This window comes from Diabrotica virgifera, chromosome 7, assembly GCF_917563875.1.
Source record: "Diabrotica virgifera virgifera chromosome 7, PGI_DIABVI_V3a".
Lineage (NCBI taxonomy): Eukaryota > Metazoa > Arthropoda > Insecta > Coleoptera > Chrysomelidae > Diabrotica > Diabrotica virgifera.
Genome location: NC_065449.1, coordinates 241,814,175 through 241,835,326, shown reverse-complemented (window position 1 = coordinate 241,835,326; position 21,152 = coordinate 241,814,175). Strand labels below are relative to the sequence as shown.

At 29.5% G+C, this 21,152-nt stretch overlaps 1 protein-coding gene across 1 annotated transcript; it reads right to left on the bottom strand.

Annotated features, from left to right (window-relative positions):
* Positions 1-7,450: 7,450 nt before the first annotated feature.
* Positions 7,451-13,076, bottom strand: LOC114329086 (uncharacterized). The gene is made up of 2 exons (XM_028278102.2): positions 12,316-13,076; positions 7,451-8,963 (listed from the first exon to the last, which is right to left on the bottom strand). The coding sequence occupies exons 1-2, from the start codon at positions 12,925-12,927 to the stop codon at positions 8,565-8,567; spliced, it is 1,011 nt and encodes a 336-aa protein (XP_028133903.2). The 5' UTR covers positions 12,928-13,076; the 3' UTR covers positions 7,451-8,564.
* Between the last annotated feature and the right edge of the window lie 8,076 nt (positions 13,077-21,152).

The window sequence follows — 21,152 nt, the reverse complement described above, 5'->3', positions numbered from 1 at the left end:
TAAATAACCCCCCTATTTCGGCCCCCCTTTGAGAGATTTTTTTTAAAAGCTTAGTTTCTCGACAAAATTCTCTTAAACTTACTCATACCGAATTTCATTGAAATCGGTCCGGTAGTTTTTGCTGGGCGGTGGCGACATACGTACGTACATACGTACGTACATACTTCCGACATGTTTTTTTATTTGCTTTTTAGACTCAGGGGGACTCAAAACGTAAAAAAAAAGTGAAATCTGAAAAAAAATTTTTGCACGATCCTATAACTTTATCTATTATACTATACTACGTATATAGTACGATAAAGTAAAAAAACAAAATAAAAAAAAGCTACACAATGTACCAATGTATCTATAAAAATAAAATTGTAGAATGTACTTATGTTATAAGAAATTTATGACTATGAATCTGCAATCAATCAGAAACAAGTCTGGCTAATTGGCTCTGCCAAAGCCATTTAAAAAAAACCCAATACACCTAGTCCAAAAATGCTTCCTAAGGGAACTAGAGCTCTTTGAACAAAGCCTTGTAATAATTACCTAAATTTTTTTACTGTTTACCTGTTTTTTTTTTAATTTCCCCAGAGCGCTTCTATTACAATAACCATTTTAAATAATCGTTGACCTACCCAAAACGGACGCCTATGACCGGTACTAGAAATTAGCAATAGATGGAATCGATTCATCTCTGGAAGATAAAAATAGGATAAGCGTACCAGTTTTCGATTTTCTAAATAAAAGCGTTCTGGAGGTATTAAAAAAATAATTGGGTACAAAGGCACCATCTTCAAAGAACTCTAGCTGTAGCTGCTAGCTCCCTTAGGAAACATTTTCGGACTTAGTGAAATGGGTTAATTTGTTTTGAAATAAATTAAAAACAGCTTATGTTTCATTTACGAAACGCACGTATGGGGATGGTGGATAATCTCTGAATTCTGAACCGAAATAAAACATATAAGCTGTTTTTTAATTTTTCTCATATTTTGAATACAAGGAATCAATTTTCGTTGGAATCAATCTTTCCTGTACGAATAGACGGAATGTGACTGCATATTGTAGAGTCCCTTTCGTCTCGTTGCCTTATATATTGTAAAAGACAGAGATTAAGGATGTCACCACCCACATAACAATGATGTTCGCATCATGTCCTAAGCATATACTACCAACATTCGTCGGAGTATATTCTTTTTAGTATATGTGTAGTACAAGCATAGCATCTACCTTAAAAAACATTCTAAATTTCATGTTCTTTGCATATACTTCAAAGTATATTCTCGTACCGAATATACTAAGTATATTCGTGTACGTAGGATCTCGGAATATTCGTAAAAGTTTATTCTTAGAATATACCTTTATCGAATATTCTTAACACATACTTATAAGTACATTCTTAACACATACTTATAAGTAGATACCTTTAAAATATCTTAAAAATACTTTGTATGTATAGGAAGTATAATATTAGCCTTATAGATTATCAACTTCGTTATATTTTAGAATACATAATTAATAAAATTTATGTATGTAGGTAGTATTGGACGAATTTCATTTCAAAATTGTTGTAGGGTAAAAAAGTCTAAACATTAATTGTATTAACGTTTACATAGATACTATTAAAAATTCGTTTTCATAATTGAAATGACTTTACCATTTCGAGTTTATCATGAATCATTAGTATTTTTACATCCTTGGAATTTGAATTTAGGTACATTCAATTCAATAGGCCATTTCGCAGAACCAAAACGTGCCAAACTGCACAACCAAAGCAACCAAAGGCTTTAGCGTTGCCAACCGTCGAGTAAGCTTTTTCCGCCAACTTACCTTAAAAATTCCCACTTTTATAAAAAAAAAACTTCCCTCCTGTTTACAAAATCTGAGAAGATATGTTGAATTATTTTCAAATATTTTGATTTTTTCTTAATATTTTACAATTTGGACTGGAACAATAATTCCCTTTTGAGTTAACTTTTTCCCTTTATCACCTTTTATGTTGAAAATTCCCGCAAAAAGGGAAATTTCTCTCCGTTTGGCAACACTGACCACCGATTTTGTTATTCAACAATACATTCATAACCCCCCCCCCCCATCATATTCTGACCATTTGTATTCTTACCTGAATGGATCAGGGATAGGAAAAAACCGTGAAATATGAAAAAGAAAACAGGCATTATTTCATTATTTGTATCATCTATGGATCTATGCAGTGTTAAGGATGAAGGCGAATGATGTAGTACTAGGACTAATTAAAGAACATACATAATCTGTTTATTTTGTTTGCGGTGCTTCAAAATACATATAATCTATTTTGATAACTCAATATTACTTAAATAGGTAAGTACATATAAGTATTATATAAATTTTAGTTACTTATTATGCATAGTTTAGTTTAGCTAAATATTATATAATGATTTATATAAATAACTAAAATTTATAAATATGTACTTACTTTTTAAGTAATATTGTAGAATGTAGGTACTAACTACATTCTCATTTGCAATTAAAATATGTAAATAGATATTTGGTAGAACCAGTAGAACCTAAGATGAGATTAGGTGATGCTGAAAACATACTTCTAAGCAATATAGCACTTGATAGCACTTTCTTAGAATATTCTTAAAAATATAATATTCTTCCCATACAAAGATGTGCGGTAGTACGTTCTTAGTATATAAATAGAAGGTTTATAGCACTTCCTTGGAATATTCTAAAAAGTACCTTCTTGGAATAAACTAAAAAGATGTGCGGTAGTATGTTCTAAGTATACACATAGAAGGTTTATAGCACGTCCTTGGAATGTTCTAAAAAGAACATTCTTGGTATATACTGAAAATAAGTGCGGTAGTACATTCTAAGTACAGTATAGAACCCCTCTAATCCGTCACCCTCGGGACTAGGAGTATGGTCGGAACGCAAAAAAGGTCGGATTATCAGAAAAAGTCATTAAATACGTCTGTACAAGAAAAAAAGCCTGTATTATTCTCTTCAGTGATATAATAACCATACATATGTACATAATTATATTGCATTAAAATGCCAGAATTCTTTGTTATGTATTTATTAAATTAATTGCAAAAAAAAGGTACATATGTACTGAAAAAATTAGTAGTCTACTTGCAAAAAAGTCAGTGACAGATTTCTGTTTACAAGACGAAATTCTGGACTTAGCTGCAATGTTTCTCCAATTTTTGATCCACAAGATGTCCATCGGTGTTGATGCTGGATTCTGCTCCATGTACTGAAGGCCGAATTTCAATTTCTTGGCATCGGTGTGTGAAATCTGGACAGGAGGCTCGTCAACATCACTGTCGGATTCTGAGTTCACGTTTTCATCACCATCATGTTCCAAAAAAACGGCAACAACGTCGTCATCATTCAGCACTTCACTGGTTTCGCAGTTTTTGTCGCATTGTTCAATCCACTCTTCAACTTCACCAGCAGGGATTGAATTATTTAGGGTTTGAAGATTTTTAACGATTTCCTGCATGTCGTTTTGCTCATCTTCGATCTGGTCAATTTCGGTCATAACTTCTGGCCAAAGCTTACGCCAAGATTTTCTTAGCATGTCAGGATTCAGTTCTGCCCAAGACTCAGCCATTGTATAGATAGCATCTTTAATGTTAAAGGATTTCATGGCTTGAAAAATGTCATATCCTTCTTCGGATTTTTCTAAGATAGAACTTATTTATTTTCGGCGATAATGCCTCTTAAAACATTCTATCACTCCCTGGTCCATTGGCTGGATAAGTGATGTGACATTTGGTGGGAGGAAGATAGCTTTTATATCTCCTTTTACTAAATCCTCCTCAGAGGGATGCGATGGTGCATTGTCCAATAGCAGTAGAGCTCGAACGGCAAGATTTTTCTTTTTCAAATCCTTCTCAACACATGGCACAAACTCGTCAAAAAACCACGATTTGAAAAGATTGCAGTCCATCCAAGCAGATTTTTGATTGCGGTGATAAACCGGCAATGATGATAAATTGATGTTTTTGAAAGCCCTGGGCTTCTTAGATTTGCCTATTACAAACAGGGAAAGCTTGTGTGTACCATCGGCATTGCTACAAGGAGCAACAGTTAACCTATCTTTTAAGAGTTTCGTTCCCGCTACGGTTTCATTTGGCGCACTTACGGTTTTACTGGGAAGCATTTTGTAATTTAGGCCTGTCTCGTCTATGTTATAGACTTGGCAAGGTAACAGTTCATTTTCTTTTACGATTTCTTGAAACTTCACCGAAAACTCGTTAGTCGCCTCAGCATCAGCAGATAATTTTTCACCACAAATTGAGATAAACCGGATACCATGACGGGTTTTCCAGCGATCAATCCAGCCTTCACTAGCTTTAAACTCACTTCCGACTTCTAGTTTTTTGTGCAAAATTATTGCCTTTTCTTTTATGATTGGGCCAGATATCGGAGTTCCCTTCCTTCTTTCTTGGCTGAACCACATCCATAATGCACTATCAAGCAGTTCAAGTTTAGGCTTTTTCAATGTTTTTCGATTCTTAAGAGCGTTTTCTCCATCTATCGTCATTGTATGTGATTCAATGTCTTTCCGATTTTTTCTCCAATCCTTAATTGTTGTCACGCCTACGTTCAGTTCCTTGGCAATTTTTTGTAGTGATTCACCTTTATCCAGCCTTTGAAGCACTGCAAGTTTTTCACTTAACGAAAGAGTAATGTGTTTACGTTTCGCGGACATTTTGAAAACATATGTACACACCACAAGGTTCGAAATAACACTGAAAGAATTGAGAGCAGGCACTGAAGGAATTTGCCGGGGCATGCGGGCAGGTCGGATTACCCGGAGCGTCGGACCATCCGAGGGCGGATTAGAGGGGTTCTACTGTATATACATAGAACGTTTAAGTACTGTAATGTAGTATATACTCGGTATCTGCTCTACACATTCGCAATGGTAATTACGCACATTCTCAGTATATACTTTTTCTGAAAAGTATGTTCTATGAATCTACTAAGAACATGAAATTGTTATGTGGGCATGAACTGGTTCCACGAGAATTTTCAGATTTATTGTTTAGATATGGGACTTATCATTTCTCTGTTTTAAAATTATATGCGAGGAATCTCCAGTCCTCGTTTGTCAGCAGAATTTCTGAAAACCCTGTATATTAAATACCCATAGAAAATAAATAGTGTGCTAAGGGCAGCCCTTAGTTCCACTCAGGTTTATGGCAACTTCATATGTATCTGTGGATATCATTCTGCTCTGAATAATCCACATACATGTTGTATTGTTGATTTTCTTCCTCACCAGCGCACTATGTATTGAGTGGATGGAGGTACATATGTATTATCAAATGCACTTTCTGTGTCTAAAAATGCAACAAGGGTGACTTTTTTCTGATGTAAACTTCTTTCGAGTTCCAACACCAGATTGTGCAGAGCTGCTTCACATGATTTCCCTGCTTGATACGCCCATTGCCGCTGGTGCAGTGTATTTTCATTAAGATTGTTTTTCTTGATGTATTCATTCAATATTGTTTCCATGGTTTTCAACATAAATGAATTCAGACTTATAGGCCTGTATGATTTTGTGTAGGTAATCTGTTTTTCCTGGTTTGGGAATGAATACCACCCCCTATCTTCTCCTGGCTGTGGAAATGTACCTCAGGGCATAGCTAGCTCTAAATATTGTCTTTAGCGACACTTAATTATTTTCAGTCCTTCTTGAAGTTGCCTGAGAAATATTCTATTCAGCCCAGCAGTTTTTTGAAGTTATACTTCTTTATCCGCGATTGGGAGTTAATTATTATTCGAAAGTTGAGTCAGGAAATAAAATTCGAAATTATTTATCCTCTGAGCTTTCTAATCAAATCTAAACCATTGTTTCTTTTCTTTTACTTTGAATTATTATTATTCAGCGCGCATACGCACACAGACAGTATGGAGTTCGTTGCTAAATGTTTTAAGTTATGTATGTATTAGTCCAAAAAAGGCGTGGAAAGAATATATTAGTGTTTTTAGTAAATATATTTATTATAATTTTTTTATCTTTGGATTTGTCTACCTCGGGAATCAGATAATAAGTAATATTTAAAGTATTTTTATACTTCACTTGGTCTATTTGACACTATGTCTGAGAAATCTTGTAGTCCGCACCCGCACAAAAGGAGTATAGCTCAGTGCCACTCAGCGGTAGAGCGTTCGACTAGAGATCAAGAGGTCCCCGGTTCAAATCCGGCAGTTTTCTATTTTTTTTTTAATTTTTGGTATTGTTTTAATAAAAATTTTTGGAAAGTACTAAGTAAAAATTAGTTTAATCTTTAAATAAAATATAAATAAACTGTTCGAAAGTATATTTATTTCATTGAAATCATATAATAAAAAATAAAAGTATAACTTCTTACGTGCGTACAAAGTACACACACATTCTTTTATGGTTCAATACGCCATCTGACCTTGTGGGAACCAAAGATCACTTCAGAGGTGAGCCAGTCATTTCTGGTTGGGCTCAAGTTTGTTTGACGATTACCACTAGCCAAGTGGATCGACCATGGTAAGTGAAGGCTTAAAAGATGCTCTACAGGATCCTTTTTTGTGTCTGTACACATTGTGTACTAGGTGTTCTTATTGGACAATGTAACTGACTTGGGTTTATTAATGTTATCTCTCCAGGACGTTCCTTGATAGGAGTGTCTTATCGGTTTTCAGTTTAGCCTTAAATTCTTCCCAATCACCAGATTGGGAGCAAGGTGTAAGCGGCTAGAGCCGCTTTTAGAAGGATGTCCAAGGTGTTATGTAACAGAGACCTAAAATTGGCATTGAGGATCCGCCTACTTCGCTGCTACGTGTTTTTCGGTCTTACTTTATGGTGTCGAGTCCTGGACTGTGAATAAAATCGATCTAAATCGCCTTGAGGCTTTCGAAATGTGGTGCTATAGAAGAATTTTAAAAGTTTCCTGGGTGGAGAAGATTCGAAACTCCACAATACTAGAACGTCTCAGCAAGACTACTGAGATCATAAAAAGCATCAAGTAGAGAAAGCTGGAGTACTTCGGACATGTAATGAGAGGTCCCAAATATAGGTTGCTACAAAATATCATGCAAGGAAAAATAGTAGGCAAACGCAGTCCAGAACGAAGAAGAACCTCATGGTTGAAGAACTTGCGAGATTGGTATGGTGTTGGTACAAGCATGCTATTTAGGGTGGCAGTGAATAAAATTAAGATAGCTATGATGGTAACCAACGTTCTGAAAGGACATGGTACATGAAGAAGAAGAAGAATCACTAGATTGCTTCGTCCTATTCAAGGGCTGTCTTGTTTCTCTTCTGAGATCAGACATATCCTTATTCCACCAAACTGCTTGTCTGGACAGGCAACTTTGTTTTAACATGCAGTTTTCCTCATATGAGATTCTTTTGCTTTTGCTATTGCCCTTGTAATTTGTTCAGTTACTGTGGTGTGGTGGTATTCACAAAGGTACAAAAATACTATTAAATTTATAGAACATTTATTTTTAGAGTTATAGAAATTTTGAAAATGCTTTTTAATGCATGTTCCAGTAAAAATGTTTTTACCACTTGTCAAATGTTTTACCATTTGTCAAATTAATAAAATAATCCTAAAGTCTAACGCAGAAGATTCAACTTATAAAAAAAAAACACAATTTAGATCTAATTACAGAATCATGTGAAAATGCATATTTAATATCACTTATTATATATTCCGAACTCAAATTCTGCAATGTTGCCATTTTTTTACATTACCCTCTAAAAACACATTTAAAGGTATTTAAAATAAATATTTAGTGCAAGATGCCTCTTAAGAGCGTAGGCGCAAAATTTCAAGCCAATGATTTTTAAATGCATTCATTTTTTTTCGAATTCTGAGAAAACTAATAAGTATTTTTGAAAAATTTTAAACGTAGAATGAAAGATTACATTATTACAGAGTGCAGAAAGTCACTGAAAACTTCTATGTTTATTTTAATAAGTTACAGGAGTGAAAAAGAAGACAAAATTGAGTGTGATTTTAAATTTCAAATATCTCATTAAAAAAAAATTTGTTTCTTTCGGGAACTTTCGGCCCTCGGTAATATTGTAAGCTTTCATTCTGCGTTTAAATTTTTCAAAAAAATTTATTAGTTTTCTCAGGATTTGAAAAAAATTAATGCATTTAAAAAGCATTAGCCCGAAATTTTGCGCCTACGCTCTTTCCTTTCAGACCACATTATTTTTTGTATTTAAAAATTAATCAAAGAAAAGGTTTTGCAAACGTTTTCTAACTAATCTTTTTGTGTGTTCTACTCAATACTCTCAATTAATGCTAACACAGGAATTTGTTGTACCAAATTTTCACCTTTGGGTAAATCCAACAAATTTTTACTAGATATTACAATTTATAACATTTTAGTCTTCCAAAAACAATACCCTATTATTTAATTTATTAAGTATTATTGCTTTTATTAGAAAAAAACCATTTGAATTGACAACAGTGCAGCTATGATGTTTATAACGAGTTCAGAACCATTTTCAATAGCTGTGAAATATTTATTTTGATTTTTAAACTTAAATTTATCACAAATATAAAAAATGATGTCGAATATGATCAAAGATACAGCTGATGAATTTTCTTTAAAGTGATATTTTTCCTACAGGTTGGGCACTTCTTCGAGGTCTTAGCTACTTCTTTGATACACGTCATACAAAATATATGTCCACAGAGAGTCGCACCAGCAACAACCTCATCACCCAGGACTTCGAGACAGACAGGACAAGTTGGCTTGCTTTTAACGGGAGATTTTTCTTCTTTGGGTTTTTCCTTCACTTCGTCTATGGTACTTATTATAGAGTTGATACTATCCATTACTTCATTTACTTTATTTTGTAATTTATTCCAATTATCTGGTTCTGTGGTACTAGTATCAACTTCTACAGTATCAGTATCTAATATGTTATGAACAATATCCATCAATTCTTGCTCTTCACTGGCTTTTGGATCTGGGTTCTAAAAAAAATCATTTCACATATACACAACCAAACTTACATGGAATCACCATGTAGGGTCAGTCACGGTACACAGAGAACCGGTATGTTCGCACGCATGGAAGGCGAACGCGTGACGTCATATGGGAACCTTAATTTTCATCCGGCAATGCTAAATGAAGCAGTAATATTGTTTGAATTTTAAAATTATGTACCTATCATTGCTTTTTAAATAAGAAATTGTATTGTATATTCTTTTTACTGTCATTTTCCAATGTGCATTTAATTTAAACATGAATTTCCGTTGAAAAATAAAGATTTTAGGTATCTGTTGTCCAATATACATTCACCATAGTATATTAAAAGAATAAAACAGAAATAATATAAACATTCACTTTACTACTGGGTCTGTAAAAATGTTTCACATAAAATTGTGTCTACTTACTGTTATTCTAGATTGTTGAAAAATATTTGACTAAAAATAAAAACTTCAAAAATAAACAAATCAATCAAGAAATTTGAAGTTTAAGATGAATAGAACCATAATTACTTGATGACTTTCAAATTTTATTTACCAAATAGAAAAATGTTGATTGTAAGTTAAACCAGGTTAGGAATCTAAAAATTTCAAGTGCGAACATTTTATTAGACTGTAATATACAAACATATACAGAGTGGGCCAAAGAAAACAGTCCACCTCGATATTTGGCAGTATTTATTAAATTTTAAGGAAATGACGAAACAGGTCGATTTTTGATCTGAGTGGGACACATTTTTACGGTACATACATTTGTCATTTGTCAACCCCCTCCCTTCCACTTCCCCCGCCCCTTATTTTTAAATAGGGAATAGGGGTCGTGTGCTAGCTCATATAAAAGGTTACTCGATTCTGTATTCAGTAATATAAACATAATTATTTATACAAGGTGTTCAAGAAAAAAATATTTTAATTAAATTAATTGACACAAAAAGAAGAATGTATGTAATTTATTTAATTCAAAATACATTCTACTGCTGTCACAAAACAGAAAAAAATGTTTTTTGATAAATAAACATTGCTCTTCGCTTAATTTCAATATTCAAGCTGCCACCCATCTGCCTCTTGGTAGGTTGAATATTGAATTTAAGCGAAAAACAATATTTATTTATCAAATAAACATTTTTCTCTGTTTTCTGTCAGTAGTAGAATGTATTTTGATTTAAATAAATTGCATACATTCTTCTTTTTGTGTCAATTAATTTAATTCAAAATAATTTTTCTTGGACACCCTGTATAAATAATTATGTCATTGTTAATATTACTGAATAAAGAATTTAATTACATTTCAAATGAGGTAGCACACGACCCGTATTCCCTATTTAAAAATAAGGGGTGGGGGAAATATAAGGGAGGGGGTTGACAAATGACAGATGCATGTACCGTAAAAATGTATGCCCCTTAGATTAAAAATCGACCTGTTTCTTCATTTCCTTAAAATCTAATAAATACTGCCAAATATCTAGGTGGACTGTTTTCTTTGGCCCACTCTGTATATGTATGTATAAAATGTTCGCACTTTAAATTTTTAGATTCCTAACCTGGTTTAACTTTAAATCAATTATGTATATTAATACTATGTATAATACATATTATGTATATTATTAAAAAAACAAATTTGCGGGAAAAGTTTTATTAATAATATTAGAATTAGTATCTATAAATAAAATCATTTTTTAAAATTAGAAAATTTAGATATCTTTTTGTCAAGTGATCTCTGGCAGTTTTTAAAACTTTTTTCTGTTAATATCCCTCATTCTAATATGTTCGTGTTCTGCACATGCATAATATCACCTCAAATGGCATTATAGTCTCGGTTTCAATAAATTACTATAAAACTAATAGTTATATTTTAATAGTTTTAAAAATACACAGTTATAATAATAAACAACAATTTGTAACTAAAACCGCCTCAATCTATTCACTTTCAACGCCACCACATACGAAATAATGCATCCAAACAATAAGCAAATATCTGTTAGGTTCCCACGTGACGTGCTGCGCGGCCGAAATCAACTTTAGCGACGACAATCGGCATACCGTTTCTCTGTGTACCGTGGGGTCAGTCAGGGTAATTGGAAACCATCTTTGCTTATTGTGTGGTATGTTATTTATTTGTTTACAAACCAAGTGAATGTCCATTCTGTGCAATTTAAATGTGATTGTTTTTAAACTCATAAATCGATTTAGAACAGTGCCAATATTTTACAAATTTTATCTCTCTGTATTAGGTACTTATAGTGATTGTATAATTTATAGCTACTACAAGAATATTTATATTGCCTACGATGTTAATTTGAATGTTATTTACTACAAGAAGTCAGTGCAGTAAGTGTTCACAATTACCCCCTTAAATCTTGAGTATGGGGTAAATGAAAACACCTGTTAGGGGTAAATGGAAACAATGTTAGGTAAATGAAAACCAATTTTTTATGTTAAGGTTACAGGTCTTGCCAGTTTTAAAATATTGAGGAAGTACATACGGAAGAGAGAACCAACGAAATACTCTTTGAATGATTTAAAAATGAGGTGTCAAATGTTAAAATAAAAAAATAACAGATAGGGAGGCTCCTGCTTACTACAGTATTCCACATTGCGTTATTTAAAACTGCATAAAGGGTAGAAACGTACCAATTGATAAGATGGAACTAGGGTGCCTACTGCATGGTCAGCCAAAATTGAAGACCATATTGTTACGTGTTTAAAAGAATGATATTGTTGTTTACTTTTACCCCATTTTTTAGTTTTTTTCTTAAAATTTCTGGGGTAAATGGAAACTTTGAATATCATATTTTTTTGTGACTTTTTCTTACTAGTTTTTAAGACATTCTACTGTAGACTCATCGTATAATAGCCAAAAGCTTTTATTTTATTATAATATAAAACAGTATATTTTTAAATAAATTTCAAATGCTTAGATGTCATGATATTACAAATATTGTTTCCAATTACCCTGACTGACCCTAGTTTGCATTTGCATGCTACAAATACAGTTGCTATAAAATGCTACAACTGTATCACACAATAAACGAAAAATTTAAATAAAGAAAAGAAATATCACAGAACACAAAAATGAAAGTTTTCAAAGCAGTTTGTGACAGTTCTGACTAAAGCAGTGAATCATGGGTACTAACAGAATGACAAAAGAGGAAGATACGGGCTATAGAGATGGCTTTTTAAGAAGAATTAAAGGTGATACAAATGGATAGAATAAATACGGAATACGGATATAAGGAACGAACTGAAAATACAATCCACATTGTACTTAGTTTTTAGAACAGATTATCAATATCTTAGTTGAAAAACAACATCTAGTAAGATTATATTCACTACTTACATTTTCGCCTTCTAGTGAAACTTCCTCTATCTGATCTGAAATGTTTGGAGCAGACACCACACCGCAATCATCATCAGAGTCTGATAGAACATACAAAGATTTGGTGGGAACTGTTGGTTTAGTGGCTGTAGTATCTTTAGTTACATGTATAGCATCAACATCCTCAACTGTTGGTTTATAGACTAAATTGTCATCTAAAGGTACATGTATATCATCATCGACAACAAGTGGTAGTTTAATGGTTGTAGTTACTATAGGTACATGTATGATATCATCATCCTCATCATCTGAACAATTTGCAGCCTTAAAAAAATTGTTAACCTGACTTTTGATGTTCTTCATAAATTCGTTTTTCAGATCATTGGAAACCTCATTGTCAGAAGAGTCTGAATCTAGACATTGGAATGTAGGCGTATGCTTTGTAGATACTGGCGTGTTAGGCGAATTTTTCTTAGATGGACCCGTACTTTTCCTTTTTTTATTTGGTTTGGTCCTCTTTGGTCTAAAGCTAAAGGGTACTGGAGATCCTGTATCAACATCTATATTTTCATGTTCATCAGTCAATCTTCTCAAAGCAAGCACTGCTGCATGACGACGAGTTCTTCTACTCATAATTATTGTGTAAATTAACCGTTTTAACTATTATTTGAATATAATTTTTCTAAAAGATCTCTGTGTAAAACTTGTGTAAAAGCGTAAACCCTTTATCTTGTTTACAACTGTAAATGTGACATATGCGATGTGATATGCATATGATATGACAGATGACATTCTACCAAATATTACAGTTGGCTAAGGCTTAATGCTATTGGATGCAGGCAGGACGTTTGTGGTATCTGATTGGCAGCCGTTCATGTCTTGAATAATAGGTTGCATAATGTGTTGGCGATTAGGTATGAGCGTTGATTGAAATATGGGTCCAATACCTAATACCTCAATCAACGGTATGAGTCTACGAATAGGGGCGCAGCGCACGGGGAATACTTGCATTGGGATTGGGGCGCAGTCAGACTAGTTACGCCATTGATTAGGAAATTACTACATATCTCAATGTAATTCAGTAATTAAACCAAATTAGAACCAAACGTCCTATTTAATAAGTAGGTATACAATCGAAACCGGCACAAAATGGAAGAATAAGTAAAATAATGGGAAATAAGAAAACAAATGGGAGTAATAAATCGAGGATCGGAAGAACTCAAAAGGTAGCAATATACGAAATTAAAAAACCACTATGCTTGGTTTTTAAACCAGGGGAGTATACGAAAAAGACAGATTCACACCCAAGAAAGTCACCAATAGGTACATTTTCGTTTTTGGTTGATCATATCGATATCCCACGAAAAAATCAAAGGTAGGTATTTGGATATAAATAGATAATCGAATAATATATAATAATAAATAGACAACGATACCCGATTTGGGCTTCGAAACGTTAATAAAATCATTTTTTTGGTAAAATTGTGGCTTATTCCCATTAAAAATAGTTGATTAAATAGATAATGCCCTCTATTCGTAACGGAACATCACAAGAAGTATGGGAGACTATTAAACGCATTGTATAACAACACCAACTGATCATCCAAAGATTAATAATCCTGTGAAACGGAAACACTGGAAACATATGAAACCTTTCAAATTATTGAGAATAGAAGAAATCTTTGTCAAAGTGGTGTGCATAGTGAAAGGGAAAAAGCTAGTTTAAGAAACCTCAATAAAGAAATAAAACGAAGATGCAAAACAGACGAAAAACAGTACTATCAAGGTATATGCAAAGAAATTGAGAGACGTGATCAGAATAATCAGCCGAGAGATCTATTTAGAAAAAGACGCTACCTAACAAGAGACTTCAAAGCCAGAACTTGAGCCATTGAAGACAACACTGGAACTCTGAGAACAAACAGAGAAGATATATAGCAGAAACATGGAGATCGTGGCCCGGATTACGTACACTCGATACGCATCGTATCCGCCATGTTTTCCCATAAGGCGCTACAGTAAAACATGGCGGATACGATGCGTATCGAGTGTACGTAATCCGGGCCCGTATTGCAGGGACCTATATAAAGATGAACAACGCCGAGAACTTGTTAACCAAATTCCTGATGAGGTGGAAGAAGAACCTGATAAACTCTGCTATGTAAGGTTCTACCTACAATTTCCCAACCAATATGGTTGATGTCATGTGATGTCAGGGGTTAATCTGGAAATATTTTTAACATCCTTTAAAATCGGATAATATAATGTAACCCCAACTGTTTAAAATCAATTTAAGGGTTTTTACCCGTACATTTTGGTGGCTTAAAGCATGTAAACCTGCTGTGATAATACTGATGATGGAATATTGATTCTGAAAACGTTTTGTTGTGATACAGCCCTTTTTAGAGATTTTAAATATACCTTTTACAAGATAAGGTTTTTATTTTTTGAAATTTAAAAATGAATCAGTAATTTCGTAATAAATAAACATTACAGTATGAAAGTTTGATATCCTTTTTGAGACTACATTATTCGAAAATCCTGCTAAATATATGTTGTACCTATATTCGTTGAACACACAATGATTAAGAAGAAATAAAAAGGGTAGGTGGTAAAAGTGTCCGGGATGTATCCTGTCTGTAACAAAAAAAATACGACCTCTGGGACAAGGGCGAGGAGTTTCATCCGCTGGGAGTGGCCCATTAATCAAGTGCACGAGCAGCTTTTTAGCTGATTCGATTGGATCTTAATTTCCGCCTTTTTACCGATATTGGATAATATCAATACATAGTAAAGTGGATGGAAATTTTGTTAAGGAAGTTTATCTAACACTTTTTTTTCAAATATCTATTAGGTATATCTGTCTATATCAGTGGCGGCTGGTCAGGGTCGGCAGTTCCGATTCACACATTTATGGACACATTATAGATTTTTTTAAATATTTAATTTACTCAGAGTTGATTATATTCGTTCCTGTGAAATAAAAAAATATCTGTGAGATAATACAGACTAAATTTTATTCATTGTTTTTAAAAGAATTCGATCGATCCGATACGTTAAGTGATCCCTGTGCGCTGTGCGTAAGAGACTTTTCAAATTAATGATCCTATAGCCATGCCACCGCATCGCGATAGGCCCGCTTCGGCAAGCCGTCCCCAGATTGACAATTTGCTTGTAATAAAAAGCTATGGAATATTAGCCGATAGGCAACCAATTATACATTCCCCGTATCCATTTGAATGACAAGTCCGGCAGATACCAATCTGCCGATCGGTGATCTGCAAACGGCAGCAAGGCACGTACCTAGCCACGTACCTTGCTAGCGCGCCCGGGGTGAAACTATGAAATTAAGTAGTTTTACGTCGTTTAATTATTGATATTGTAGTTTTTAAGTTCCCAGGAATTGCCATTTAGGGGACAGGATAAATCGAAGCATTCGATAAATCAAGTTAATTATAGAGAACAAATAAAATTGTTTAACAAATACGATCTGGAATTTTCTAATTTACTTTCTGTCCCGAACAGATTTAGCGGCGTACCTAAAAAAGCACAGAATGAAAGAATCAATTAAGTAGTACATTTTGATCCTTTTCGGTAGAAGTAGACGAAACTAATGATAGAGGTAACATGTAATTCACAATTATCAATTGTTCTTCGATACGCGTTACGTCTAATATTTATGAGAGGTTTTTAGGTTTTCAGACGTGAGTAGAAGCCATAAGACAGAATATATTTTTGTTGTTTGAAAGGACAGATTAAAATTTTTTGATATCAAAAATAAATTGGTAAGGCAAACTTATGACAGCGCTGCCTTGCTGTTCGGTGAATTGTATGGTCTCCAGGCAAAAATTAAAACTATTACACCCACGCTTTATTTACTCACTGGCATAAGTTATTTACCTCTTTGACGATTCAAAATTTAAAAAATACGCCAAAAATTTTTCAAAATATCTATTAGACAAGTTCATTAAAAATTATCCATCATTCTTTAATCAAATAAAATAAAGAAATGAAATTGTATATGGTGATTCAAATATTTTCGGATGGTGGGATAAGTTACAAAGTTTATATTAATTCTATATAGGTACTGCAATTCATTAGATACAACAAACTGTTCCCGAAATTAATAAATTATTGTTCTCAAATGTGGACAAATTCTGCCTCAGATGAACGGGATTTCTCTTGTCTCAAAAGAGTCAAAACGTATTGTCGAAACATCATGAAACAAGAGACAATGTCAAGCTTGTCTGAAATGTCAATAGAAAAAAACTTTTAAAATCTCTCCAAAACAATAATAAATTTTACAATGACGTTATAACCCATTTTGCTACTTCGAAACAACATACACTAGAGTTGGTTTATAAAAAGGTTTAGGTTCTAAATTTATAGAAAAAAGCAAAAAAAAATAAAAAAAAAAAATAAAAATAAACAAAAACCAAAAATCTCCTATGAAATTGAAGCCTTTTAATTAGATGACATACCTATCTGAGGAGACAAAACCTTGCCGACCCTGTCCCTAAAACCACGACCGCCACTATGGTCTATATATAAGGATTTTAAGTATAATATTAAAACTTCTTCTTTTGGTGCCTATTCGTTTCGAATATTGGCGATCATCCTGGCTATAATTATTTTATTAACTGCTGCTTTAAAGAGATTAGTTGTTGTTGTGGAGAACCATTTCCTCAGGTTCTTTAACCATGATATTCTTCTTCTCCCAATTCTTCGCTTTCCGAATACTTTTCTTTGAAGGATTACCTTCAGTAATCTGTATTTAGTGCCGTTTCTCATTATGTGTCCGAAATATTCTAACTATCCTATTAACTACTAACTATCCTAATACCTACAAGCAAATAATTGGTAACCTTCGTTTATGAACAACCTTTAAAACTGTTTTTCATATTTGTCATTACATATTATTATTTTATATTATAGTCCAGAAAGCCACTGCGCATCCGCTAGGAAAAATATTCCGATTCGGATTTTTTGCACAATCTTAGTCAAAAAGGACCGCTTTTAACAAATTTGCATGTTGCCAAGACCAAAAGTAAGTCAAAAATTTTTTAAACGTTTTTTTTTGTTTTTTTCCTAAAAATTTTTTTTTTTTGCATGGAACGAAGTTTTTTTAGGTTTTTTGGATCATTCCAAACAGAAAAGGTCTTTAGTAACAGTTTTTGACATACAAGCGATTAAAAATTGAAAAATTGCGAAATTGGCCATTTTTAACCCTCAAAAACTATGTGAAAAACTGAAAATTTGAATGTTACCAAGGTAGGTAGATATTCTTTAAACATCGATTTACGAAATCCCGAAGAGTTTTTTGCAATACAATATTCAAAACTCCTTTGTTTTTTAATTGCTAATCAAGCGTGCGCGACACTATTTTCCACCTACAGTAAATGAAAGGAATAAATTCGTTATTTCGTAAACCGGCGACTTTAAGGAAAAATCCCGAAACAGGTCGATTTTCATTTTTAAGTTATGATATTGTGGCATATATGGTATATAACGCAGTGACGTCATCCATCTGGGCGTGATGACGTAATCGATGATTTTTTTAAATGAGAATAGGGTCGTGTGCTAGCTCATTTGAAAGGTTCTTTAATTCTCTATTCAGTAATATAAACATTTATATAATAATTTAATAATTTAATAATTTAATAATTTAATAATTTAATAATTTAATAATTTAATAATTTAATAATTTAATAATTTAATAATTTAATAATTTAATAATTTAATAATTTAATAATTTAATAATTTAATAATTTAATAATTTAATAATTTAATAATTTAATAATTTAATAATTTAATAATTTAATAATTTAATAATTTAATAATTTAATAATTTAATAATTTAATAATTAATTAATTTAATAATTTAATAATTTAATAATTTAATAATTTAATAATTTAATAATTTAATAATTTAATAATTTAATAATTTAATAATTTAATAATTTAATAATTTAATAATTTAATAATTTAATAATTTAATAATTTAATAATTTAATAATTTAATAATTTAATAATTTAATAATTTAATAATTTAATAATTTAATAATTTAATAATTTAATAATTTAATAATTTAATAATTTAATAATTTAATAATTTAATAATTTAATAATTTAATAATTTAATAATTTAATAATTTAATAATTTAATAATTTAATAATTTAATAATTTAATAATTTAATAATTTAATAATTTAATAATTTAATAATTTAATAATTTAATAATTTAATAATTTAATAATTTAATAATTTAATAATTTAATAATTTAATAATTTAATAATTTAATAATTTAATAATTTAATAATTTAATAATTTAATAATTTAATAATTTAATAATTTAATAATTTAATAATTTAATAATTTAATAATTTAATAATTTAATAATTTAATAATTTAATAATTTAATAATTTAATAATTTAATAATTTAATAATTTAATAATTTAATAATTTAATAATTTAATAATTTAATAATTTAATAATTTAATAATTTAATAATTTAATAATTTAATAATTTAATAATTTAATAATTTAATAATTTAATAATTTAATAATTTAATAATTTAATAATTTAATAATTTAATAATTTAATAATTTAATAATTTAATAATTTAATAATTTAATAATTTAATAATTTAATAATTTAATAATTTAATAATTTAATAATTTAATAATTTAATAATTTAATAATTTAATAATTTAATAATTTAATAATTTAATAATTTAATAATTTAATAATTTAATAATTTAATAATTTAATAATTTAATAATTTAATAATTTAATAATTTAATAATTTAATAATTTAATAATTTAATAATTTAATAATTTAATAATTTAATAATTTAATAATTTAATAATTTAATAATTTAATAATTTAATAATTTAATAATTTAATAATTTAATAATTTAATAATTTAATAATTTAATAATTTAATAATTTAATAATTTAATAATTTAATAATTTAATAATTTAATAATTTAATAATTTAATAATTTAATAATTTAATAATTTAATAATTTAATAATTTAATAATTTAATAATTTAATAATTTAATAATTTAATAATTTAATAATTTAATAATTTAATTAATAATTTAATAATTTAATAATTTAATAATTTAATAATTTAATAATTTAATAATTTAATAATTTAATAATTTAATAATTTAATAATTTAATAATTTAATAATTTAATAATTTAATAATTTAATAATTTAATAATTTAATAATTTAATAATTTAATAATTTAATAATTTAATAATTTAATAATTTAATAATTTAATAATTTAATAATTTAATAATTTAATAATTTAATAATTTAATAATTTAATAATTTAATAATTTAATAATTTAATAATTTAATAATTTAATAATTTAATAATTTAATAATTTAATAATTTAATAATTTAATAATTTAATAATTTAATAATTTAATAATTTAATAATTTAATAATTTAATGATTTAATAATTTAATAATTTAATAATTTAATAATTTAATAATTTAATAATTTAATAATTTAATAATTTAATAATTTAATAATTTAATAATTTAATAATTTAATAATTTAATAATTTAATAATTTAATAATTTAATAATTTAATAATTTAATAATTTAATAATTTAATAATTTAATAATTTAATAATTTAATAATTTAATAATTTAATAATTTAATAATTTAATAATTTAATAATTTAATAATTTAATAATTTAATAATTTAATAATTTAATAATTTAATAATTTAATAATTTAATAATTTAATAATTTAATAATTTAATAATTTAATAATTTAATAATTTAATAATTTAATAATTTAATAATTTAATAATTTAATAATTTAATAATTTAATAATTTAATAATTTAATAATTTAATAATTTAATAATTTAATAATTTAATAATTTAATAATTTATAATTTAATAATTTAATAATTTAATAATTTAATTTAATAAAAAGTTTTTGGACACCCTGTATAAATAATTATGTACATGTTTACATTACTGAATAGAGAATTGAAGAACCTTTCAAATGAGCTACCACACGACCCCTAATTAAAAATCATTTAAAAAATCATTGATTACGTCATCACGCCCAGATGGATGACGTCACTAGTATACCATATATGCCACAATATCATAACTTAAAAATAAAAATCGACCTGTTTCAGGTTTTCTCCTTAGTCGCCGGTTTACGAAATAACGAATTTATTCCTTTCTTTTGCACCATACTGTATACACATGCAACGGTGGAAAATAGTGTCGCGCACGCGTGATTAGAAATTAAAAAACGAAGGAGTTTTGAATACTGTATTGCAAAAACTCTTCGGGATTTTATCAATCGATGTTTAAAGAATATCTACCTACCTTGGCAACATTCAAATTTTAAGTTTTTCACATAGTTTTTGAAGGTTAAAAATTACCGATTTCGCAATTTTTCAGTTTTTAATCGCTATATGTCAAAAACTATCAACTTTAGAGAAAAGTCACTAAAGACCTTTTCTGTTTGGAATGATCCAAAAAACCTAAAAAAACTTCGTTCTATGCAAAAAAATAATAATTTTAAGAAAAAAACAAAAAAAAAACGTTTAAAAAATTTTTGACCCACTTTTGGTCCTGGCAACATGCAAATTTGTTAAAAGGGGTCCTTTTTGAGTAAGATTGTGCAAAAAATCCGTATCAGAATATTTTTCCTAACGGATGCGCAGTGGCTTTCTGGACTATTACAAAAACACATTTTTCTAGATAAACAAGAAAGTTCTTATATTTTATTGATAAAGTAAAATAATTTTACAATATATTCATATCAGATCGTATCTCTAATCACACAAACCAACAAATAACTT

Bases quoted from the DNA above. Each gene is read 5' to 3' on its own strand.
- LOC114329086 (XM_028278102.2), bottom strand. From the start codon at position 12,927: ATGAGTAGAAGAACTCGTCGTCATGCAGCAGTGCTTGCTTTGAGAAGA. The intron at 8,964-12,315 runs GTAAGTAGTGAA...GATTTTTTTTAG, and splicing joins TTTCACTAGAAGGCGAAAAT to AACCCAGATCCAAAAGCCAG.